Source organism: Heloderma suspectum, chromosome 3 (genome assembly GCF_057233095.1).
Source record: "Heloderma suspectum isolate Gila_16-S chromosome 3, 16-S_ref, whole genome shotgun sequence".
Taxonomy (NCBI): domain Eukaryota; kingdom Metazoa; phylum Chordata; class Lepidosauria; order Squamata; family Helodermatidae; genus Heloderma; species Heloderma suspectum.
In genome coordinates, this window is record NC_139460.1 from 289,041,625 (window position 1) to 289,067,862 (window position 26,238).

The 26,238-nt window shown below is 45.4% G+C and overlaps 1 protein-coding gene across 2 annotated transcripts in view; it reads right to left on the reverse strand.

Moving 5' to 3' along the window:
* PLOD2 (procollagen-lysine,2-oxoglutarate 5-dioxygenase 2) overlaps positions 1–19,204 on the reverse strand; it is a 97,572-nt gene extending 78,368 nt beyond the window's left edge. For both annotated transcript variants that reach the window (XM_084847224.1, XM_084847223.1), the window contains exon 1: positions 18,493–19,204. In XM_084847224.1, coding sequence (XP_084703350.1) covers positions 18,493–18,604 — 112 coding nt within the window. In that variant the 5' untranslated portion in view covers positions 18,605–19,204. The remainder of the gene's footprint in view (positions 1–18,492) is intronic.
* Between the last annotated feature and the right edge of the window lie 7,034 nt (positions 19,205–26,238).

Sequence of the window (26,238 nt, forward strand, 5' to 3'; positions counted from 1 at the left end):
CATAATTCTAAAAAGACTGAAGAAATTATTGTGATGGTGCTTATAAACCGAATGAGCTCACAGAAATTCCTTATGCAGAGGCAGAACAGACAGAACATGCCGTCATCCTGTCTATTATGTGTCTGGAATAACACCGTAATAATGCATTAAGTTACAGCTACATTCACTGCCCCAGAGTGTATTACTAACACTTTGAAAATGAAGAAGGGGAATGGCTTCCTCAAATAAGCTGTTGGAAAAAACTTTTTTTTCCCCAAAGTTTCATTTTAATCCATAGGCTTTATTTACTTATACTGATTTCACAGCTCGCAATTCTAGCTACTAATACTACTCAAAGAAGAACAATGATAGAATAACACATGCAAGATATGACGCCAGAAGATGAGCCCCTCAGGTCGGAAGGTGTCCAATATACTACTGGGGAAGAGCAGAGAGTATTTCCAAGTAGCGCCAGAAAGAGTGAAGCGGCTGGGCTAAAGCCGAAAGGACACTCAGCTGTGGATGTGTCTGGTGGTGAAAATAAAATCCGATGCTGTAAAGAACAATATTGTTTAGGAACCTGGAATGTCAGATCAATGAATCAAGGTAAGCTGGAGGTGGTCAAACATGAGATGGCAAGATTGAACATCGACATCTTGGGAATCAGTGAACTCAAATGGACAGGCATGGGCGAATTTAATTCAGGTGACCATCATATCTACTACTGTGGGCAAGAATCCCTTAGAAGAAATGGAGTAGCACTCATAGTCAACAAAAGGGCGGGAAAAGCAGTACTGGGGTACAATCTTAAAAATGATAGAATGATCTCAGTACGAATCCAAGGCAAACCATTCAACATCACAGTAATACAAGTCTATGCCCCAACCACTGATGCCGAAGAAGCTGAGGTTGATCGGTTCTATGAAGACCTACAACACCTTCTAGAACTAACACCAAAAAAAGATGTCCTCTTCATCATAGGGGATTGGAATGCTAAAGTAGGAAGTCAAGAAATCACTGGGATAACAGGCAGGCATGGCCTTGGTGAACAAAATGAAGCAGGACAAAAGCTAATAGAGTTTTGCCAAGAGAACGCGCTGATCATAGCAAACACTCTTTTCTAACAGCACAAGAGACGACTCCACACATGGACATCACCAGATGGTCAATATCGAAATCAGATTGATTATGTCCTTTGCAGCCAAAGATGGAGAAGCTCTATACAGTCAGTCAAAACAAGACCTGGAGCTGACTGTGGCTCAGATCATGAGCTGCTTCTTGCAAAATTTCGGCTTAAATTGAAGAACGTAGGGAAAACCACTAAAGCATTTAGGTATGACCTAAATCATATCCCTTATGAATATACAGTGGAGGTGAGGAATAGATTTCAGGGATTAGACCTGATAGACAGAGTGCTTGAGGAACTATGGACGGAGGTCCGTAACATTGTTCAGGAGGCAGCAACGAAATCCATCCCCAAGAAAAAGAAATGCAAGAAAGCCAAGTGGCTGTCTGATGAGGCTTTACAAGTAGCTGAGGAAAGAAGGGAAGTGAAAAGCAAGGGAGAAAGGGGAAGATATATCCAACTGAATGCAGAGTTCCAGAGAATAGCAAGGTAGGGATGGCGGAGAATTTCTCCCCGAAACTTCGGGGGGCCGAGCACCAACGTGTTCGGCCCCCCGAAGAAGTTTTGGGGAGAAATCCTCCGCACCCCCCCCGCACCCCGCACCCCCCCCCGGGACGGGACTTACCTTCCCTGAATGTCCCTCCTGGCGGCGGGTCCGGCTGGCGGTTCGTCCGGTGTTCGAGCGGGGCGGGAGCGGCAGCCGGTCTTTCGACCGGCTGCCGCCCCCGCCATTGCAATCAAAGAAAAAAAAAAAAAAGTCCCCTGATAGGCTACGTGACGATTCACGTAGCCTATCACGGCTAGATTTGCAAAGTCAGCCGTGATAGGCTACGTGAATCGTCACGTAGCCTATCACAGGTGACTTTAAAAAAAAAAAAAAGTGTGTACAGATAATGGCGGCCCCCATAGGGAGCCGCCATTCCCGTTCCTTATTTGGTCGCTGTAGTCTACGTAAATGTACATTTACATTTAAATGAACCCTAGAGGACCAGATTGGTCCCCAGGAGCACCAAATTTAGCCCCCACACCTGAGGCGCTGCACCCCTGGTCAGGGCCGGCCCAAGACAGTCTGCTGCCTAAAGCAAACCAGAGAATTATCCCCCCACTCCCTTCCCTGAAAAGTGACCACATGTCAGAAATGCAAAAAAGACACACACAGAGATAGCTTTTAGACCAAGAAGGAAGTGGTGGAGGGAGGGGGAGGTAAAGGCAAGGCAGGGCCTGGGGAGAACTTAAGGGAGGGGAAGGAAACAAATGCAATGGCTCCAAGGGACTCCACTCACCAATTTCCAGCACAATAAAGACAACTTTTATTTTTTTCAGTCTGAGCTTCATGTCTTTTCTGAAGAGGTTTGTTTCGTTTGCCATGCTCATGCTGCATGCTCTCTGGGGGAAAACATGGGCACTGCTGGGGCAGGCTGAGCAGGACAAAGCATCCCATCACACAGAGGGACACTTGGGAAAGTGGGGGGGGGGATGAGGGGATTGAGTTTGACCAGCTCTTTGATAAAGTAATAAATGGGGGCGGTGTTGGCAGCATTTGTAAGGGAAAAGAAAGCACACACAGTACTCCATCCCCTTTGAGGAACTAAGTTGATCAGAGATCTCTTTCTCATGCTGGAAGGGGGAAGAAGGGGGAAGCCTGGAACTGTGGTTAAAACAAGCCCGGAGTTTGGCTGGCTTCAGCTACTGCCACCCCTACTGATGAAATGGAAAAAGCAACTTCTAGCTCCTTTCTCTTCCCTGCACTAGGCTTCTACAACAATTCAGAGCACTTGCTTGCTTTATTATTTTACAAGGAGTTATGTGCTCATTTCATCCCCCTCTTCCCTCTCTTTGGTAGCACGACCCCCCCCCATGGCAAAAAACCTGGACGCACTACTTTCACACAAGTGCATGCATGCACTCCCTCTTCAACATGCTCCCCTCCATCTACAGCAAGCACGTACTGTGTTGTCCTTATAGTCAGGCGGATTAGTTCACTTGCTCTGCGGGAGAGGGGGTGGCAGCAGGAGATAGGTGCTGAGCAAACGAGTGGGTGGGCAGGCAGAAGGAAGTAGGGCAAACTGGGGATGAGTGGATGTGGTGGTGAAATGGAAAAAGTCTCCACTGATGTCAACAGCAGCTTGAGTGGAGAAGCAGCAGTTAGCAGCACAACCCTGATCTGCCACTCTTTGCAGGGAGCACTGCCTGATGCAGACGCCTCATTTTGCATAATGAACAGGCCGGCTCTGCCGTTGGTTTACTGTGTGGAAAAACAATGTGCAGAGAAACAGTGAGCACAGGTCCACCTTGACTTATGCACATTAGTTCTAGAGTGCAGAAATGAATTGCAGAACTGCGAGCTGTCAAGATTCTGCCCAACCAAGACCCTGGGGAGACCTGCATGGAGGTAAAGAAATGGGATCCCGCAGAGGTACATGCTACAGTCCCGAGGCATTCCAAAGTCTCATTTCAAGGATGTCTCACCTAGGTCTCTTGGTAATCCCTACAATCACAACCTGCGCTCTGCCGTGATCCCTGATTCTCCTTTTCACACACACCCCAGTCTTCAAGAATAAAAGTAGCAGCAAACCTGGTGGGAAGCTGAGAGTTGACATTGGAGTGCCTGTTTGATGGCCAGGAGGCGTTATCGCCAGGGGTCTCCTCAGGAGGAAGGGTCTACTCAGGAGTCAGGGAACACCCAGCTGTAAACAATGAACCTGCAGATGACCAGGAAGAGGAGGAGCTGGAAATGAGGATATAGAAACTCTCAGTCGCCCCTGCTGGGTAAACAGATCCATGTCTCTGGAATATCACTGCTTCAGAACTTCCTTGGTCAGTTTCTGTTCCCATACATACTAGCTGCTGGTCATTAACAGGACTAGAGCACAACACCTTGATGTTGCAGCCCCCCTGTACCTACATACATTCTTTCTCAGCACATGTACCTGAAAGTGGATCCCTGGGACATGGGAACTCTTCAGAGCAGAAGATGGAAGAGCCAAGATTTAGCAACAATTCAATCACCCAAACATTTTGTCTGATTTAGGCACGTTGAGGCTGCAGTCCTATGCCCACTTACTTGGGAGTAAGCCCTACTGAACTCAGCAGAGCTTGCTTCTGAAAAAACATGCATAGGACAGTGCAGTGAAACTATCATTGCTCCATCAGAAACTCCCTTGCTTTTGCTCCTAGCTAAACGAAAGTTCTGCCAGCATCAAAAGCTAGAAAACCACTCCATGGGCGTTAGGGTGTGGTGTGGGAGCTGACCCACCCGCCCCCTGCAGTGCTCTTGCATCACATAAAGACTTCCTCCTCCCAAAGCCAAATTCCAAAGGAAAGAGAGGTCCTTCCTCAAAATCCCCTCTCTCAATTTTTTTTTAAAAAGTATTGTTTTATGTGGTTCTGCCCAGTGGCATTCCAAAGCCTCAAAACTGATAATCTGAAGGTGAACATGGTAATAAAAGCTTGGACTAATTAATTACCATCTAATTTTGGCAACGGTTTTCTTAACTATGGTTGGTTGGCTTAAGAAAGACCTTTATCCTTCCCCTTTAATGACATTTCCATTGACATGGAAACAAGAGATCAGAAGCATGCCCCTGAAACACAAGACGTGACTCATTTATTCCATTTTGAACTGCCAATTTGTGTGCCCACAGAACTTGGATCAGAAAGTTCTCCCTGCCTGCTGGCACTTTAGGGATGTTGGAGGATCAGCCTTTTAAACTGCCTCCCCTGCCCCCTGCAACATGTTCATTTTCTCAATGCAGGGAGATTAGACATTGCCATGGGATCCTTACAAACAAGCACTTCTTCCCAACTATACACATCTGTATTCTGAGGTGGCACAACTGTGTGAGGCCTATACCGTATGCACATACATGAACACAGATTTCAATTTGCTATGACCTATTCCCATGCTTGAGGTTGAAAGGAAATAACTGACAAGCCAAGAGATTTCTTTCTATTTTATTTAACTTTTCCTTGTAGTTAAGTGCCCTATCTTATTTGCTTGAGCACTGTGGATTGCTTCACCAAGTTATTACTGAATTTGTAAGTTTTTCTGGTCTGCTGCATCCAGTGTTTCCTACAAGCTCCTTTGGGCCGGGTACATAATTTGTATTTAGCACGGCCTTAGAGGTGAGTATAATCACCAAACAAAGGAGATTCCCTATAAGCTCTGCAAGTTCACCTGTACTCTGTCTGTAACATCAGATCCACCTTCCACTTCGGGCATATGAACAATATAGACCAGGTGATGGACATAAATCACACAGGACATACCTAAGTGGTAGAACATATACTGTATGACGTGGTTTGGTCTGCATAAAATGCAACAAAGTCCATCTGGCAACAGGACAGCATTCATCAGTGGAACAGATTCCCTCTGCGGGATGCTCTGGAACAGATTTTTAGGGGGATGCTCTGGAGCAGAGTTTTGGGGCTGTTGGGGAGCAGCTTCAGGGGGAAAGTGAAAGTTTTGTTGTGCAAGTTGAAGTCCACTTGTGCAATGCTGGATTTTACCCTTAGGTTCATTGTACCCTTATCCAGTAAATAAGAGACAGGGGGGTGGTTGGGGATTTAAATGGGCAACAACTTTTATTCATTTTACACAGGGGGATCTGCACACCAACATTTTTTCCGGCCGATCTAATTAACTCTTACCATTCAGTGTGGGCTCCACCAGGCTGAAGGAGGGAAGGATGATCCCTCCTCATCAGCCCACCAGATGAGCTACACTAGCGCAGGGGCAATGACTAGCCATGCCTCTAGACTTCCCCTCTCTAGCCCACATATTTAAGTCCTGAAGAGGGTCTATCTGCATCACCTTCATACAAGCCCTATGGCTTTGTATAGCACACCCCAAGTGTAGGTCCTGGCCCCAAATACCAAGTGTAGGTCTTGCCCCCCTATACTATAGCCAGGCAGCCTTAGAGGAAAAGGATGCCTCAGGGTACTCACCAAAGCAAACCCCCCAAACTCTAGCTTCTCCCCAAGCCAGCTGCAAAAAGTGTCACCCCACCCACCAGGAAACTAAGGTTGAGGGGAGGTGGCAGCAATTCCTGGCATTTCTGATTTTTAAAGGTCTCAGGTACCAGGGCTAGGAAATACCTCTTTCTTTCAACTAGGGATGGGCAAACAATGTTCGTGTTCGCCCAGATTCTCCAAGCATCAACTTGATGCTTGTCACTCCTTTGATGTCCACAAGCGCTTGCAAGTGCTGTCCAATTTGCACAAACTGAAAAGTTGCACAAATTGCAATCAAACAAGAAAACTCTGCAAAAATTTGAGTATTGTTCAAAGTTGCGCAACTTTCCCCAACAGACTAGAGCATGACATTGGGGAATTTTGAACTGCTTTTTCTCTGAAATTTGTGAGACTTTTGAATGAGAGTGGATATTTGAGAATCTGCAAATATTTTCAGAGAACACGTTCTCCTGTTCGCACTTGAATTCAGGGCTGTGAATGGGGCATACACAACTGTCTTGCAAGCACAAACAAAATTCTCATACACCCCTAATATCAACCTGCCTGACAATTAAGAGCAGCTACAGAGGCCCTATTCAAGTGTCCACCAGGAGCAGTAGCTAGGTTAGCTGCAACAAGAGATAGGGCCTTCTAGGTGATGACCCTAAGGTTAAGGAACTCCCTCCCCTGGGAGATACAGTTAGCCCCTTCCTTATTTTTCATCATCAGGCAGTCTCTAAAACATAAGCTTTAGGGTTTCATTACGTTTGTTCTTGTGGCTGTGTTCTTTAACCTTACAGTTAGATCTTATGGCTAAAATGAGATGATTGTATTGGTCTTTTACTGCTCTTTTTGTTTATTTTGCTCTTAACGTTTATCATGTTTGTTGTTTTCATGTTGATATAGGTTTTAATTGTTTTTATTAGTTTGTGTACACCACGTTGAGAAATTTCTATTTTAAAAAGTAGCTTACAGATGTTCCAAATACATTAATAAAAATATATTCCTTTGGGGAGTCACTGTGGGTTTGCAGAGTAAGGATTCAGGGCTGTCTGGGGATTTATTTTATGTGCCATTAAATTCAAAGCAATTCTGGCAGACAATGAATGACTGATTCTTGAACTATGTAGCAGCTAAATGGAATTTAAACCTCATAAGACATGCTCCATGTCTTCAATGCTACAGGTAATGTTCAATGTTAGTGCTATGTAGAGTAGACCCATTAAATGAATGGGACTTAACTTAGTTGTTTCATTTATTTCAATTGTATACCCAGTGGGTATAACAGGTCAGTTCACATTCTACAGCACATCCTGGAAAGACAATACACTCCACAATGTTTTATTATATCAAGGAAAAATACTCAGGATCTCAATACATGGCCAGTTTAATGCCTCCTGGGTAATGCTTTACTTCCTCAACAACAAGAAAAAACCCACCAAGATGCTTTGTTTTTTGGACAAGTAAAACTCACATTAAGTTCATCTTTGCCCCTATATTTCAAGGAATATCATATTACATGTTTGAATTATGTGCCAAAATTTAAAGGAAAAACATATGTATATCCATACCACTGACAACGTTCAGAACAAATTTAGAAAAATAATGTTTCAGTGTTACTATATACATTATTATTCAAAGCAAGCCAACATTTGGGTAATTTCAGAGCAGATGACATCAAATCCAGTGCCAAGCAAGGCGATTATGTACTTGCTATAACTACATGCCCCGTTCAGAAACCTATGGACACACTATATTGTTTTTCTGGGGCAAAGGGGAAAAGACCAACAAACCCCCCCCCCCACATGGTTATCCAGCAGTCAGCACTTCAGTAACATTTTTTAAAACTATTCATAAACATATGAATGGTTTACTCAGATAAGTCCAAGATTACATAGTCTGCTTGACTAATGGCAGCTACTTTTGCACTGCTGTAAAAAGCACATTTGCAATCATGAAAATCAAATGCTGGGCTCTTTAGCAAAGAAAAACTACTCCCACCAGATTGTCTTGGATGCATTCTTTCACTGACAGGAATCTGAAGGCCACCAATGAAATTAAATTCATATGTAAATTATGGCCATATATAGTGCGTTCTTCTTTCTATTTCCTGATGGTTTGGCTAGAGTCCTATAATCCACCGGACATCCCTAGTTTCAGCATGAATTGTTGGTAGTTTATTGTAAGGGATTATACTGTATGATACAATAATTAGCAAGGGTAATAGGCTATTACTGGAATATCCAAGTAATAACCAAAGATCTATTCCACCATTGTCTTTTGTAATTACTCAGCAACCTTATTTTATTTTCCAGACTTTTAAAAAAATACATAGCCTATAGGGTGGTCTGATAGGCATCCTACAGATTCAAACATTTTGTACATATTAACTTATTATGTGTGATATATCTCTGTTAAAACAAATTAACTGATGACCAGATCTCTCTGTTCATCACCTCAGTAACATGTGACAACTGTTTCCCCAAAAAAGAATTTAAAATCTTGACTTCATGAGACACTTCTAATGCAGGCATTCTTAGGCCTTTCAAAAGGAAGAGTATGCCTGCAATGCAGGGGGTCCAATCTTTTGTATTATGTGAAACATGTGGATAACTTATGTTACAACAGCTTTAAGTCTGAATGGCAGGAATTTTAAACCAAGTCAGCTTAATGAAGAAAAGGTTTTCTGAAAAATGCTTCTATAAAGCAACTTGGCAATTTGGAACGGAATCATTGGCACACCACTGCAATCTAAATGTATACATGCAACATTCAGATGTTTTTGTTTTCCTATGCATATGGAACAGATACAGTTAAAGAACCCAGTTCACATGCTTGCTAAGCCCCAGCAATAGGACAAAGCATGAAGGGATGGGCTTCATGTCATTTCTTTCCCTGCCGTTCCCCCTAGCATACAAGGTGACATGTGATGAAGCACTGTGGCCATACATAAAAAAGCCCAAGTTGGGAGGAGGAAGAATTCTGTCAATTGGGCCTAAACAAACCTGATGGGGGAGGCATGTACACAGCTATTCCTTCACTGTGCATAGTGAATTCTTGGTCAGAGGCCCTTCTCCGTGAGCCCCTGCCAAAGGAAGTGAGGAGGGTAGCTCCTAGGAGGAGGGCTTTCTCTGCTGTGGCACCCCGGCTCTGGAATGAGCTCCCTAGTGAGGTTCGCCTGGCACCTACATTGTATTCTTTCCAGCACCAGGTGAAGACCTTTTTATTTTCCCAGGCATTTTAACATTTTAGCTCTTTAGACTTTTAGCTTTGCTGTTTTAAATCTGTATTTTAAATCCCTGCATTGCTGCTAGGTTTTATTCTGGTTGTACTGTTTTTTGTTGTTGTTGTTCAGTCGTTCAGTCGTGTCCGACTCTTCGTGACCCCATGGTTTTAATGTTTTATATATTTTGTATTGTTTCATTGTGTGCTCTTTGGTTTTAATTTTTGTGAACTGCCCAGAGAGCTCCGGGTATAGCAATGAAATGAAATGAAATATAAATAAATAAATAAATAAATAAATAAAGCATAAACACTAATCCAAAAGAGAGGTAAGTCTGGAGTGACTGCTGTTGTTGTTGTTGTTCAGTCGTTCAGTCGTGTCCGACCCTTCGTGACCCCAATGACCACGGCTACACCTAGGATAACGATCAATTTGACAAGTGCTCCAACACCAATTTCAGTTCTTCTAGTATATAATCTGTGATTCAATGGAGTGTGGAGCATAAACACTTCCTTTTCAACTATTTCCTGTTCCAGTCTAATTGGAAATGTCTACTGTGTCGGTGGTGAACCTTCTTGGAATTTCGATTTTTCTGATTTATGGTTATCCCAGGTACAGCTTATAATGCTGGTTTATGCACCAGCCCTGGCATAAGACGTCTTCGTACTGGCCTTGAATCAATCACAAGAATGACTTCTGAAAACAATCAGAAGTTATGAACATCACTCACTTAGTATATTTGGTGAAAAATTGTGTGGTCAAGACTTTCTAGATGCTTTGCCAAATTCGACATTATCTTCCCTTTCCCTACTGCAGCATACTGAAGTAATGGTGCTGAGTTACAGAAAAGTAAATAAGCTACAGTTCTGGAATGAACACTACAATTACTTACACACTGGTAATTTAGATCCCACATAAATTGCATCGTGAGGACTGTACATACAACCTCTACAGGAAATTGAATAAATCCATAGATGCAATAGCCAAATGGATATTTTCATAACCTTTTGTGCTTTCAGAAGCCACATTCATAAAGTCATAACATATGAATTTAAACCTGATTTAGATGGAGACAGACCACTGCCGACCAAGTCCAGAATCTCCTATCCCAAATGGCAGAAACTTTCTGAGGACTCAGAGTCATACTAACAGTGATCTTTTTTAAGTGAAAATACCAGGTATTGAACCTCAGGCCTTCTGCATACAAGCCATGTATTTTACTGCTGAGCTATGGCTCAGACGATAGACGAGCTACCTCCTCGTCTATCATAATAAAAGAAGATGTCTATCTATCTGTCTGTCACCACCAAGACTGTGAAACCTAGACACCTACAATTGCAGCCTGAGACTCTTTGGAAACTTTACTTTCAGTGGAAAGCAGTCATTACTAATTTAACTTTAACTGAATCTAGACCAAAACTTATTTAAGTAGGGCAGAAATATTCAGCATATTTGTCTGATGTAGGACCAAATGACATGATCATTAAAGATTTATAGCTACTTCACAGCCTGTGATAAACAGGAATGCAGCCACTTATTGTGTCAGGCTTTCAACTAACCCTTATTTCAGGAAAGGTTCATGAAATGCTGTTGAAATTGAACAATGAGAAGATATGCGATTATATACTAAAGAAAAGCTGTTTTCCATTTACCGTTGATGGTGCTGCATACAGCTGCTGCATTCTTAATTTAACATACTGTTTTGGTTGATTTTTTAAATAATCAGCATGACTACATTTTGGTAAATGCTGAGCAACTGGCATCAGTTTCACAAAGTGAGAAAGGTTTACTGGTGGAGAAAACATCTTGCCCTTAAGCCCTTTCTTTCTTTCTTTCTTTCTTTCTTGGCCAGCTGTTTAAACAGCAGCAAATACAAGATCCCCAGAAAACTTTAAACTACTCTTTTAGCACCCAGTTCATTGACTTTTGACCGGGACATTCTTCCGCTTTTCCATGATACTTGATCTCCCATTTCATTATTTCTTATCTGCCTCCTTTCACTGTAATATAACAGATTTCGGGGCAGGGGGGAGGAGATATTAAAGATGAGAATAACTTGGACAAACCGTGCTATGATACTTTAGAGATGAACTGATTTAATGTGGGTAGGGTCAGCCCAAAACATTTTGCTGCCTGAGATAAAGGACAAGATGCCACGCACATACATACACATTCCATGACCAAATCTGACCAGACTGGCAAATGACTCTTACTTCCGCACTGGCAATGGGACAGTATCCTCCAATGGACTTGAGAGCAGCGGACTAGCTTAGGGGGCTCAGGGAAAACATGGGGGAGGCTGGTGCCATCTCAACCCCAGTATCTGCTATCTCAAATGTTGGTAGCTACCTTGAGTGCTGTTCTAGTAACTGGAAAGGTAGGATATAAGTTATTCAACTACACAAAGAAATACTATCATTTGAAATAAAAACGGCTGTTTTCAATTTAAAATTGCCACATTACCCATTCTTTTTAAAGATGACATTATTAGCTACATTAAAGTGGATCAAGTTCAACTGGATTTTAGAAAAGTTGATATTAAAAAATTACCTAACAGATAATACTTTCCCCAAAGTTACAAACATGTTGTATACTTGCTCCAATTTTACCACAGATGTTAAAATGAATTTTAAATGCACTCTACACAGAAAGCCCACAGTGAAAGCTTTATAGAAGAAGCAACCACATTTTTCTGGCAAAAAAGAACTAACTTCCCGATGTGCAGACCAGTCAAAATCGTCCAGTTTAAGTCTTCTGAATATTAACAGGACTGTTGGTTTACATTCCCATGCCTCAACAAAACTGACCTGGGGATCAAGATTGCCAGTTGCATGAGAGAGGCAGTACAGATGACTGCCATAGTGACGTTTTACCATTTAAGGAAAGGGGCAAGAATGCAAAACTGAAACCACACCAGCTTTCAGATTTCAGACCCACTAAATGCTGGCCATCTTAAATGTCAAAAAAGATATACACTTACAAATAATAATGAAACAAAAATAATGTATGCATGCATACAGTCGTGGCTTCTTCATTATCCACAGATGGTACATGCCTAAAATAGATATGAAGCTTCCAAAGGAGACCGCTCAATTTTTGCTCTCTTTCTGGGTAGTTTCAGCACTAACAAGTTCTAACAAACTCTAGCTTTGTTAGAATCAAGCTCAACGGGATGTCAGTCACATAAATCAAAAGTACATAGTAATTGCTGCATTGTGCTATGTAGGAACATCGGAAGCTGCCTTATACCCAGTCAGACCCTTGGTCTCTGTTTAATGCATAACACATTTATGACAGATTTCCAAATGAAAGAAATGTGCCATACAAGCTCATTTATTTTGATTGCTTGGGGATGAGAGAGAAAACCATTCAGCAGTAAGAAATCATTCTGACAGAAACCTGGATTATAATTGTTACATCAACATTGGGGAACCCAAGTAAATTTGGGATACACTACACAATGCATTTCTCCTGTCCTGAATATGTTCCATTCAGTTCAATGGGTTTGTGTATGAGACATTCCTTGTCGTATAGATGGTGTTCAAATCACAGTTACAAGCGCTGTTTACTCCTGCTCTGCAGTTACTCTCACTGAGCAATCCAAAGAGGGGAGGCAGGGAGGAGCAGAGTGGCAGATACACTCCCACATTCCAAGCCCTGCCAACTTGCTCTGGTCAGGGCAGAAGATGAGGGCATTTCCTCCCCTTTCCACTATCCCAGTTTCAGCCTAGTATAGCTAAGGGGCCTGAGGATCATGCCCTTCAGGGGATCCATGGGGCTTTAGATCCAGAGCCACTGGCATCCCAAGCCATAGACTGCCCACAAAACACCCTGTGTTTTGTGGGAAATTCTGCCTGCTGATGGGAGAACTTCCAGCGGCTTTTCACCTACCTGGGCACAGTGCAGATGTCTGCCACACTAGGCTACAACCCGCCCTACCACACACAGCAGAAAGCTTCTCTTTGCCGGTGGGAGCTTATGGAGGGCCACCTCTGATACCTCCTAACCCCCTCCAGCCATCGATGGGGAGTTAGGATTGCACTGTACGTTATTACCATTGTTATCAGTGTTGACATGAGCCCAGAATCTACTTTAATAATTTAAATGCAGAAGAAAATGGAACTTACAACAAGGTCAATTACATTAGATGTTGATTTCTGATAGATGGCAAAGAGATGTATGCAAAGCTGGAGACTGCTGTTAACAAAGCATGCAGTGTTTGGGTTCCAGGCATGAGAGGAGGTTGCAAATTAGCAGAATCTGTTATACATCAGTGATGATTTTCTTACATTTTATCTTAACCAGAATCCACTGTTTTTTTTAAAAATGGAAAAGATTCCATAACACAGAATTGTTTATTTTATTACCATTGTTTCAGAGTAATAGGTCATGGCTTTATCATCAGGGGAATTATTACTATTCCACAGATCCTTACAGATAATATCTTTACTTGTATTAAGTTCTTTACTCCTGAATTATTATTATTAACCCGTTAACGTTTGGGATGGGGTACAGGGAGTTCTAAGACTATGGCCAGTTCACAAAATGGTTGCTTTTGCCACCGGCATATGGTGCAGGGACAACTTTTGTACAGAGCTCACATGTAGAATCAGCCCTGTATATCCCTAAAATCCATCTCTTTCAAAAGGGGGAATGGGCAGATCATGCAGCCGGGTCATATCTGGATGTACGGACATACCAGGAGGATCGTACATAGCATTTTACATTTGTGCATTCAAGCTCATGGTGACTGAGGCTGCACACAGGTTGAAGAGTCACTGCTGTGGCCCCCCATGTGTAGAGTTTATCACCAAGAGGACTGTATAAACTGGCCCTCTTTTGGGGGTTGGCTATGTTTTTTACAATATGGAGATAATTATATGAGCCCTCTTGTAGTATAGCACAGAAGAGCTTAACTTAAAATTATCTTAAAGAAAAGGAAAATCACATGTACAAATGCCACAAACTGTGGCTTCTACAGCAACTAATCAATAGGCGCTTCTGTAGTTATATGGCTACACTGCACTACACACAGGAGTCTGTGGTAAGTCCACAGACCTTTTGTCCATTGAAAGAGGGAAACTAGCTGGCAGCCAGGGCATCTATTTCATCAGCAATACTGAACTGCTGTTTAACTGTTAGGTACCCTGTGATGCAGGAAAGGAGTCCATCTCCTGCCACCAAAGAGTTTTGGGAAAGGGACTTTGTGTCTCAAAGAATCATCTGTAAAAAGTCCAAGTTGATCAAATCCTGTTTCCAGAAAGCCTCCAATTTCCATCTCAGTTTCTATCTCATCTGTGTATAGTTGCCAAGCTGGCAAAAACAAGCAGCTAAGGAGAGAGCTTCGGCTATTGGGCGGTATAGAAATGAAATAAATAAATAAATAAATAAGGATACCAGATCATCTGGCCTAGCCTTTCCCTTGAAATGGAAAGAGAGAATGCTCTAGCCCTTAGCATCTTGGGCTATGGAATCGTGGATGTGCTGAGCCACTCTGCCCCACACTGCAATACAATCAAGCCAATCTCTCGCCACTCATTCATTAGCAATAGAGAGAGTGCTGAACACTGTAGTGACCTACCTAGGACCAAAAAATGCCAGTTTAGCATCTACTATCCCCTTTTCAGTATGTAGCCCTTGCGTCAATACTTCTTTTGTGCCTCTGTTTTTTGGTTTAAAACAAAAAAAAACCCTTTCATCAGACAACCATGTTTTTGTTTCCTAATAATCTAGCTGCTTTGGGACCCCTAGCCTAATTTTGGAGTGGTCTTGCGGACATGCACACTGCCCAAGGCACTCTCTCTCTCTCTCCTCACCCTCTCTCAGCTCCCAGTGGGATGCCCATCTTTGCATCTCAGCCCCTTGCCACTTTTCTGCTCAGCAGAACTACTCCTTTAGCCTGCAAACACCTGACCCCCTATATTCTTTGCACTCCTGCCCAGTTTTTGACTTAATCAACCACTGAGGATTCCCTCTCCCCTTCCACATTTGTCTCAGCAGACATAGGATAGGTAAACTATTCCCTTTTTCTCTCATCATACCCAAACTGTCAGTTCACTACTGGCTACTCCTCCTTTTTTCCCTTGCTCTGCCACTTCTCTCCCCCACCCGACCGCACGCACACACATCCTCCAGGTCTAGGCACAAACACCCTTGACTCACTGTAGCTCTTCCAGTCTCCCTCCCTTCTTTTTTGGAACAGCCTTCAGTAACTTCACTGTGATTTTGTATCACATTGGCTTTTACTAAAACTCCTTTCTGGGTTAAACCCCGAAGTCTCCGCTGCTTTCCCTTCCTGGGAACCCTCCCCTGCACTATTTAGGGCAAAGAGCCTAAGTTAGCTACACTGCGCATAAAAAGTTCCCATGTTGCGCTCCTGTTCATTTGGTAATGTGCTCGTTTCTGAGCCAGCAATACTAGCCTGTCTTTCAGCAGGACAAGATCCACAGTCTACAGAGGGAAGAGGTTCTCTCTCCTAGCACCAGACTGAATTCACCCATTCATCTATTGCTCCTGTGAGGTTTATTCCATGAATACAGAAATAGGTCCACACTTCAATCCTACACCCACTTACCCCAGTGTATGCCCCACCAAACTTACTTCTTACTGCTGAGTAGAAATTTATAGGATTGCATTGCCCGACATTTGTAGAGACTGTGTCCCAAGCAAGCTGGGTAACTATTTACTAGCTTTAATGCATTTCCAGATTTGTTTGTTTTTTGCATTCATATGGTAATAAAAGAGCTTCAGACTTTTGGATTCAGACTTTTGTGCTAGCCTGCAACATCAGAACCACAAAGGATGTTGTGGTACCCTTGAGTTAGTGGCATGACTAGAGGCAAAAACCCACTTCATCAGAAGTGCATATATTTAATAGAAATGTTATTACCTCCCAAGGCAAGTCACCCATGAACACAAAAGTTCCAAGATGTAAATAGGATTTATGAGCAAGAAAGGTGTATCCATTACACCTTTCATGCTCATAACACTTGTTTTTCCCCCACAAGTGTTTAGCATAAAATAAAAGAAGCAATATAAAATTATTTTCATTTTTTAATTTCTAATTTATTAAAGATTTATATTTTAAGCAATGGATTTGCTTTTCCATGGCAAAACAATTAAAATAGATTTTTAAATTCAGCTGTTTACTACCTCAAAGGTGTGAATCAAGACCAAGGTAACTTTTTATTAGTACCGTATGAACCCATCCCCCAGCACACACATACACACGATGATAGATTTCCCAGGTGAAATGTGAGTTAGAGCAGGGAACAGAATCAAAAGCCTTCTTTAGCTAAGGGTTCAAGCAAGAAGATATGGCAAGCAATATGATACGTATTTTAAACCCACTGTCACTTTTGAATGAAAGTAGGAGAACATGTCTTAGGCACTCTTTTTAAACAGATTTTATGCATGTCCTTTTTTTCTTCTGTTTTACACATTGAGGATTGAATTTCAAATCACTTTCCAGCATTTCACAGGATCCAAGGAGCAGACTGTGAACATGGCGGGGAGGGAAATTCATCCCATTATGAGAAAAGTGGTCAGAAAAAAAGGATTGCAAAAGTAACAGTTATTAGGTTTGACAGACTATTACCTGGAACTCTGAGTTTTTCCATAGGCCAAGTTTGTCTGTCAAATATCATGACTAAAGCTGAAATCCTGAACACACTTAGTAGGAGTATGCTCCACTGAATACAATTAAGCTACTTCCAATTAAAGATGTACAGGACTGCACTGTAAGAAACTGAAATGGAAAAACACTTACAAGAGAAATGCCAAAAAGCAGGATTACCATTTTTTGGCTATGAAAAATAAGGGATTTCCATCCTGGCTTGGAGCTTGCATTACTATATTTATATCACTTGCACTTTCAAATGCAACATAACAAAGAATCATGTGGCATCTTAAAGATGAAGAATTTATTACAGCATATATTTTCATGGATTACAGTGCTCTTTATCAGATGCATGAAGTGTTATCCTAAATTGGCAGGTATTTTGCTGCAACAGACTAACACAGCCGCCCCTCTGGAAAATGCAACTTAGTGATGACTTGTTTGAAAATCATGATTCAACTCTTCATATCAGGCCCTAAAGGACCCTCCACAAGTTACAGTCTGCCTATGCTGAAAACACTCCCATGTATAAAAATATGTGCAACTCATCTATGCACACACATAGTTAACACTGTTGTACATCTGGAATACATCCAGTAAAGTTTATGAACATCCCATCTCTACATCTACATCTGAGTTTCATTTGTCTTCCAACCTGAAGAGGTCTCTGTGTTAAAATCTAGCCATAGTAAAATGGACCCAAGAATCTCAGAACAAATCCTTCTCTTTTGAAACTTTAAAGTATGAACTTTTTAATATTATCTCAAAGAAACTTGTTTTGGAGGGCTGGTGTAGTCAACTTGAAATACCTCTGCCTGTAACTTGCATATGGATGGGCCAGGAAGGCATTTTCCAGATAAATCTGTTCAACATGAAAGTTACATGGAAAGTGACAAGAGAGAAATAAAGAATAGGAACAAAACGCAGGCACACACCAAGTGAGTGGAGGAACTCCATAGGAAATATGAGGAACCAAACTAGAACTGCTTGCAAACTGAGGAAATCAGAAGCTCCAACAGGGCTTCTGTCTTGTATTTGGAAGATGATCTCGTAAGTAACGGTTTGATCAAACTTGCCTTGCAACTGAAGAACCACATTGCACCCGAGCCTCACCTCTGACAAATGTTTGCTAAGGGCAATACACTCTCAGATTAAATTTGCACACACGGGGGGGGGGGAGCACTTTTTAAACAAACGGTGGCAAAAACACCTAGATTCCCTCCTCTTCCCCCTTGATCATAAATTAGCAACCCATCCATTCATCCCTTTTATTATAGTGTGGACCTAACCCAATCCAGGTCAAAGTAGCCACACTGGCGGGAGATGGGAGGAAGGGGAGGGAATGCGGTGAATTTCTAAGAGAACTGTCGGGGTTCAATCAGATCAAAATAAGGGCCCCAGCACTTCCCCTCTTGGAAATTAACAAGAGAAAGCAGCTCTTAGAAAGCAGCCTGGTGCACTCTGCACATGACACGAGGCACTCTCGTCTGCTGTACTATCTCTTGTGCAATCTTTGCAAAGAGTTGGAGGGCTGGCTCATATTAAGACCGGAGGGCGGCGGGGGACAGAAGCAAGACCGAGTGGATTAGTTACCTGTGGGAATGGGCGATCGGTCGGGCTCCAGCTCAGCGGGGTGGATCGTCTGCAAGAGATGGATGGCTAAACCCAAGGCGAGGGCGAAGCGTCCAGCGGTGCTTCTCGCCATCTTCGGCGCTCCAGCCGAGCCAGCACCGACGGCTCTTGCCTCCGTTGTTCGCTCCGCGAAGGGAGCCCTGCGAGGCGGTCTGCGGAATTCCCCGGGCGCCCTTTGAACGCCCTGCGCAGCCCGAAGCGCGTGTGGCCGCGGTCAGAACTCCCGAAAGGGGCGTGCTTTGGGAAAGGTCTCCAGGACCACAGGATCGAAAGGGGGACCGGGCGGGGGCGGGGGGAGCCAGAAAAATCCACTTGCAGAAGGGATCGGGGGAAAGCCTCCAGCAGCTGCGATCTAACGCAGGGATGGGGCAGCTGCCGTCTCGTCCTCTCGCTCGCCCTGTATTAAGGGCAGTAAGCAAAGGGCATCGTCGGGGCGCGCTGGAGCTTTATACGCCAGGAGGGAGTGGGTGGGGAGAGCCAGCAGGCAGAGGCCAGCCAGGCGAAACCAGAGCTTCTGCAGCAGCAGCTGCCCGATTCCCGCTATTGGCCATGAAGGGGGGGGGGAGAAAGGGGGTGTCCTCCTTCTCGCGTCCAGTCTCCCTTCTCGCACTTCCCACGGCCGCGCCTGCACCGTACCCGTGCCGAGGACATCGCCCGGCGTCCTCGAATGAGCATGTGTGAAGCGCTCGCGCATGCTCAGTAGGGACGCGAAGGCATTGCCCAGACCCGGAGTTCGGGTATTTGGGGAACGTCGGTCTTGTGGGTCGCGCGCCTCCCCGGAACGCCAGTAGACGAGGAGGCGCGCGTGGGGCGGGGGGCGCTTCGTGGCTCTGGCTTTAAGAGCGCAAGAACGAGGGCCCGCTGTGGGAGAGTCAAGAGCATAAGAGCAGCCCTGCTGGGTGGCACCGAGGGGCCGTCTAGCCCGGCATTCTGTTCACGCAGTGGCCGACCAGCTGCCCACGGGAAACCCACGAACAGGGCATGAGTACAACAGCACCTTCCCCTGCCCGTGTTCCCCGGCATCCGGTGTACATAGGCATACTGCCTCTGATACTGGAGGTAGCACATAGCCATCAGGGCTAGTAGCCTTCTCCTCCAGGAATTGGTCTAACCCCCTTTTAAAGCCATGCAAGTTGGTGGCCATCACTACATCTTGTGGAAGTGAATTCCATAGTTTAGCTATGCGCTGTGTGAAGAAGTACCTTGTGTTGTGTGCCTATGTGTGTGAAGAAGGCTTTGATTGTGTGGATCACAACAAACTGTGGCAAATTCTTAAAGAGATGGGAGTACCAGACCACCTTACTTGTCTCCTGAGAAACCTGTACGAGGCCCAAGAAGCAACAATAAGAACCGGACATGGAACAACCGATTGGTTCAAAATTGGGAAAGGAGTATGGCAAGGCTGTATATTGTCACCCTGCTTATTTAACTTATATGCAGAGTACATCATGAGAAATGCCGGGTTGGATGAATCACAGTTCGGAATTAAGATTGCCGAGAGAATTATCAACAACCTCAGTTACGCAGACGATACCACCCTAATGGCAGAAAGCGAAGAGGATCTAAAGAGCCTCTTGTTGAGGGTGGAAGAGGAGAGTGCCAAAGCTGGTTTGAATCTCAACATTAAAAAAACTGAAATCATGGCATCTGGCCCCATCACTTCCTGGCATATAGAAGGGGAAGAAATGGAAGCAGTGACAGATTTTATTTTCTTGGGCTCCAAGATCACTGCAGACGGTGACTGTAGCCATGAAATTAAAAGACGCTTGCTCCTTAGGAGGAAAGCTATGGCAAACCTAGACAGCATAGTAGGAAGCAGAGACATCACCTTGCCGACAAAGGTTCGTATAAATTATTTAGGGATGGCGGAGAATTTCTCCACGAATCTTTGGGAGGCCGAGTGCTGACGCATTCGGCCCCCCGAAAGTGTTGGGGAAATTCTCCGCCGGCCCCCCGCCCCCCCCGGGATGGGACTTACCTTCGGCGAATGTCCCTCTCAGCGGCGGGTCCCGGCAGTGGTTCGGCGGCGTTTCGTCGGGGGCGGGGGCGGCGGCCGGTCTCCCGACCGGCTGCTGCCGCCGCCATTACAAAATAAAAAAGTAGTTAAAAAACACACACACACACACACCTGTGGTAGGCTACGTGACGATTTACGTAGCCTATCATGGCTAGATAAATCGTCACATAGCCTATCACAGGTGACTTTGAAAAAAAAAAGTGTGTACGCGTTTGCGTTCCTTATTTGGGCCCGAGTAGTCTACGTAAAGATTTACGTAGACTACGGCGAAAATAAGGGAATGCTATTTGCATTGCCCTTAATTTCGCCGTAGTCTATGTAAATCTTTACGTAGACTACCACTGTCCAAATAAGAAACGCAAATGGCGGCGCCCATGGGGCGCCGCCATTTGTGTACACTTTTTTTTTTTTAAAGTCACCCGTGATACGCTACGTCACTACGTGATAGGCTATGTAAACATTTACATAGACTATGGCAAAAATAAGGGGAACGCAAATAGCATAGCATCTACGCTATTTGCGTTCCCCTTATTTTCGCCGTGGTCTACGTAAATGTTTACGTAGACTAAGACGTGCCAGAATAAGGAATGCAAAATAAGGAGTGCCAGAATAAGGAATGCAAAAGAATCCAAAATAAGGAATGCAAATGGCGGCGCCCATGGGCGCCGCCATTTGCGTACGCGCATTTTTTTTGGTTTTTTTTACTCAGCCATGGTAGGCTACGTAAACATTTACGTAGCCTATCACGGTGTTTTTTAAAATTTAGCCGCGATAGGCTACGTAAATCTTTACGTAGCCTATCACGTTTTGTTTTGTTTTTTAAACTTGGAAATGGCGGCAAAGGCAGCCAGTTGGAAGACCGGCAGCCGCTGCCGCCAGGAAGATTCGCCGAAGGTAAGTCCCGTCCTGGGGGGGGGTGGGGGGACAGACCGTTTCGCCACCGATTTCGGGGGGCCGAATGCGCTGGCATTCGGCCTCCCCGAGATTCATGGCGAAATTCTCTGACATCCCTACTTGGCGGCCTCTCTCAGTAGATTCCAATAGCCAGCTCAAGACACAGACGAAAAGGAATTCTTTTCAAAGCTTTAATCCCATTACAACTTTTGGCACTCTTTCAGGTGCCAATCACCAGCGGCTAAAGCAAGGAACAGCAGCGTGGCCTAAGCTTCAGGCAGGCAGTTGATCCCCGTTTGAAAGAGAGTCACTTGAAGACCCAGAACGTAAGAGCTAGGGAGAGATCCTCCCTCTTTCCCTTAGGTCCATGGGAGGCGGCTGTTGCTTGCATGCCAAACGGGCGCTACGCCTCTTTTCCACGCCCTCCATCGCTCATCGCTCTTTGCATCTGCGTCGAGCATCTAAGAAACCCCCCTCCCGCACTCCCTCACTACCCGGGTCACTAACTATCTCTGGAATGCCGGCAGGAGGAATCTCTGCCAGGTGCTGAGCCTGTGAGGGATGAGCTGGCTCCACTCCCACGGATTGCTGTTCCTCCTCAGAATCAGAACTGCTCTGGGGCTCTCCGGGCTCAGTTTCCACCCTGACATCATCCCTGCTCCCATAAGGCCCCCTCTTGTGCTCCTCCCCTGGGGCCCCAGGTTTGGTACAGCTGGTGGAAGCACCTCAGCAGCAACGGAGCATGCTGAGGGTTCCCAGGTTCTCTCATCTGGCCTGTACCCCTTCCAGTCCACTAGATATTGCAGGCGGCCGCGAGAAAGGCGAGAGTCCAGAATCTCTGCGACCTCAAACTCCTCCTCCCCCTCCACTAGCACTGGCGACGGGGAGCCAACCGAGTGATGACGGTCGCCAGAAACCAGGGAGGACAGCAAGGACCAATGAAAAAGAGGATGGATCTTCATGGAGTGGGGGAGAGCCAGGCGAAAAGCAACAGGGTTAATTTGGGCCGTAATCTGGAAAGGCCCCGTGCAGCGAGGCGCGAGCTTCCTTGCAGGCGAGTGAGAGGGAAGGTATTGGGTGGACAGCCAAACCCAGTCCCCAAGTTGCAGAGACGGACCCAGCTGGCGCCGCCGGTCTGCAGAGGCCTTGTAGGCTGTCTTGGCTTGCTCGGGGGAGTCCCGTAAGAGGTGGTGTACCACTCGCAACTCCTCCAAAAAGTCATGGGCCACTGGCACCGAAGAGGGAGCTAAGGTGGATGGGAAAGCCTTGGCGTGGTAACCAAAATTGGCAAAAAATGGAGTTTGGCAGGTGGAAGCATGGCAGGCATTGTTATAAGCAAATTCTCTGAGAGGCAGCCAGGAAACACCCAGCACGATTGGATATAGGGGAACCTTGGCCAAGTGAAACTGAATCTGCTCAATGTGGGACTGGGTGCACAGAGTGAGCGGAGCTGTAATCTGGGTCACCACGCCCAAAGAAAGAGGACATCCATCGATGGTCTCCACTGCCAAGGGGGCAGGAAGAGGCAGGGTAGGAATCTTGTGGAAGAGGACGAAGGTTTCATCCATGAAACTGGTCGTAGCCCCCGAGTCCACTAAAGCCAGGGCCTTCACCCCACCCCACTGGGAGGAGCGGAGGTGAACATGCAATAGAAGATGGGAGGGTGGGGGGGTTGCAGAAGGCACCCACCGGGTGTGGAACCCACCCCCACACTGGAGACCCCCAACAGGCTTGGGGGACAGTCTAGTCAGGCCTGGGGACAAGGAGGAGGAGGGGGAGGCAGATGAGCTGTGGGTCTAGCCCGGCAGGTTTTGGCGAAATGTCCCAGTTTTCCACACCAAAAGCATCGGCACTCAGCGCACCGCCGCTGTAGTTCCTCCTGCGGCAGTGGGGCTCGGGTAGCTCCCAGCTACATCGGGGTCTCCTCCGCCCCCACCGCAGGGGGAGGGGGCAGGAAATGGGAGGGGGGAATGGGAGGAGGAAATCTCAGCCCCCAGCGCCCCGCCGGGTCTGCCGGCGGCCCTCCAGCCGACTATCTATCTGGAGCAGGTCTGGATGAGGTCCTCCAAAGTAGGCGGGCTAGGCGTGCGCGCCAACTCATCCAAGATCTCGTCATTCAAACTGTCCAAAAACTGAGCCACCAGTGTGGCATCATTCCACTGTAAATCCTGCATCAGCAAGCGAAAAGTTGTCACATACCTGGAAACTGAGTCCTTGCCCTGCCTGAGGCGGCGAATCTCCCGAGAAGCCGTCTGTGTACGCAGGGGGTCACCGAAAAATCTGGCCATCACTGTCATGAAACCTTGATAGTCCCCGGGCAGGGGGTCATTAGCGAGAAGAAGTCCCGAAGCGCATTTAGCTGCCACGCCTGAAAGTAGGTTAACGATGAAGTCCACACGAACCTGTTCCGCCAGGAAATCCTCAGGTCGAAGGCGCATGTACAGCTCCGATTGGGCCCGGAAAATCAGAAAATGTCCTTTCTCCCCAGAAAACTTCTCTGGCAAAGCCACTGGGCGCTTGCGGCGGGGGGGAATCGGAGGTGGTGGGGGTTGAACCGCAGCTTGCAGATTCTGTACGGCAGTCATCAGTTAAGCCACTTGATCATGGAGGATGTGGTTCTCTTGCACCAGAGCTTGCACTGCCGGGTCCCTGGCACCCTCCATTTGGCAGGAGGAGAAAAAAAGAGAGAGAGACAGAGAGAGAGGAACGGGGATCAAGCTGTCAGGAACGCCTTGGCGGCCTCTCTCAATAGATTCCAATAGCCAACTCAAGACACAGACGAAAGGGAATTCTTTTCAAAGCTTTAATCCCATTACAACTTAATGACTCTTTCAGATGCTAATCACCAGCTGCTAAAGCAGGGAACAGCAGCGTGGCCTAAGCTTCAAGCAGGCAGTTGATCCTCGTTTGAAAGAGAGTCACTTGAAGACCCAGAACTTATGGGCTAGGGAGAGATCCTCCCTCTTTCCCTTAGGTCCATGGGAGGCGGCCGTTGCTTGCGCGCCAAACGGGCGCTACACCTCCATTCCGCGCCCTCCATCGCTCGTCGCTCTTTGCGTCTGCGTCGAGCATCTAAGAAGCCCCCTCCCGCACTCCCTCACTACCCGGGTCACGAACTATCTCTGGAATGCCGGCAGGAGGAATCTCTGCCAGGTGCTGAGCCTGTGAGGGATGAGCTGACTCCTCTCCCAGAGATTGCTGTTCCTCCTCAGAATCCGAACTGCTCTGGGGCTCTCTGGGCTCAGTTTCTACCCTGACAAAGGGGACGGCAGAGGATGAGATGGCTAGATAGCATCACCTATGCAATGAATATGAACTTGAGCACACTCCGGGAGAGAGCGGAGGACAGGAAGGCCTGACGTGCTATGGTCCAGGGGGTCATGAAGAGTCGGACACAACTTAACGACTGAACAACAACAATTGTACTTCCAGCACCAGGTGAAGAAGACCTTTTTATTCTCCCAGTATTTTGGCACTTCAGTTTCCTAGTCTTTTAGCTCTGGTGTTTTAACTCTGTATTTTAAATCTCTGCATTGCTGCTAGGTTCTATTCTGGTTGTACTGTTATACTGTGGTTTTAAGCTTTCATATTTTATATTGTTTTATGCTGCACTTTAGGGTTTTATTTTTTGTGAATCGCCCAGACAGCTTCAGCTATTGGGTGGTATAGAAATTAAATAAATAAATAGTATCTTAGTACCCAGTGCCTTGAGAATTTTTGCTTGAGGGCAGCATAGATATTGTCTATATAAATACATACATACATACCAGAATAGCAGCACATGAAGTAAGATGCCTAACTTTTAAAGTAATATGTAAGTGAAATGTGTAATGTGTAATAAATGTGTAACCATGTGTAATAAATGTGTAACCATGAAATGATACATGGTTAGAAACAGTATAACAACAATAACCTACTGCTCCCCACCCTCCCTCAAACATACCTGTAACTCAGCATAACACTTTATTCATATTATGAGATATGCATGAAACTACAAAAGCTTATGGCATAATAACATTTGTTAATTAAAGTGCTACAAAACTCTGGGGTTTTTTTTGCTGCACCAGACTAACACAGCTACCCCACTGGAATTATTTCTTTTGAGTAGTTCTAGCATCCCAAGTTGCTTTCAATCAATCAATCAATCAATCAATGTTTTTTTTTAATTTCCTGAAGCTAAATATGGCCCCTCAGCCATATAATATTTGCATTATTCACTAATTTAAGGACAAGCCCATTAAACACTCTGACACTCGCCACAAGTATAGTAAGACATTCCAGAAATGTATTTCTTGGCATTGTGAAAATCTCATTAGGGAGCAGTCCTATGGCCACTAGACAGCTGCTAGACAGCCATAGGATATCTTGTTTTCCAGGAACCGACCTCAGAGGCTGCGGGGAACAGCCCTGTCCTCCACACTCGCAAGAGGAGCGTGGAGCAGCCGGAAAGAGGCGTTCCGGGAGGCGTTCCAGGGTGGGGAGGGTGGAAATGCCCATATGACAGTACAGTAGCCTCCTCCCCCACCCAGCCGTCCCACAGCTAAACAGCCGCAATCAGCTGTCTAGCTGAAAATGCAGGGCAGGAGGAACGCAGAGGGAATGATCCCCTCCTTGTTTCTCCTGCCCTGCATCGGATAGGTGGTCACCTCTGAGTTTGGAGGCAGCTGCCTGTCTGAATAGGATTGTGCCCTTAATGACCCATGTGTGCCTGCTACATCCAAGAGATAAACATTACTTCATGGTAAAGTTCATAATGCAGAAATGTCTACCGAAAAGTAGGTTATCTCACATATAAC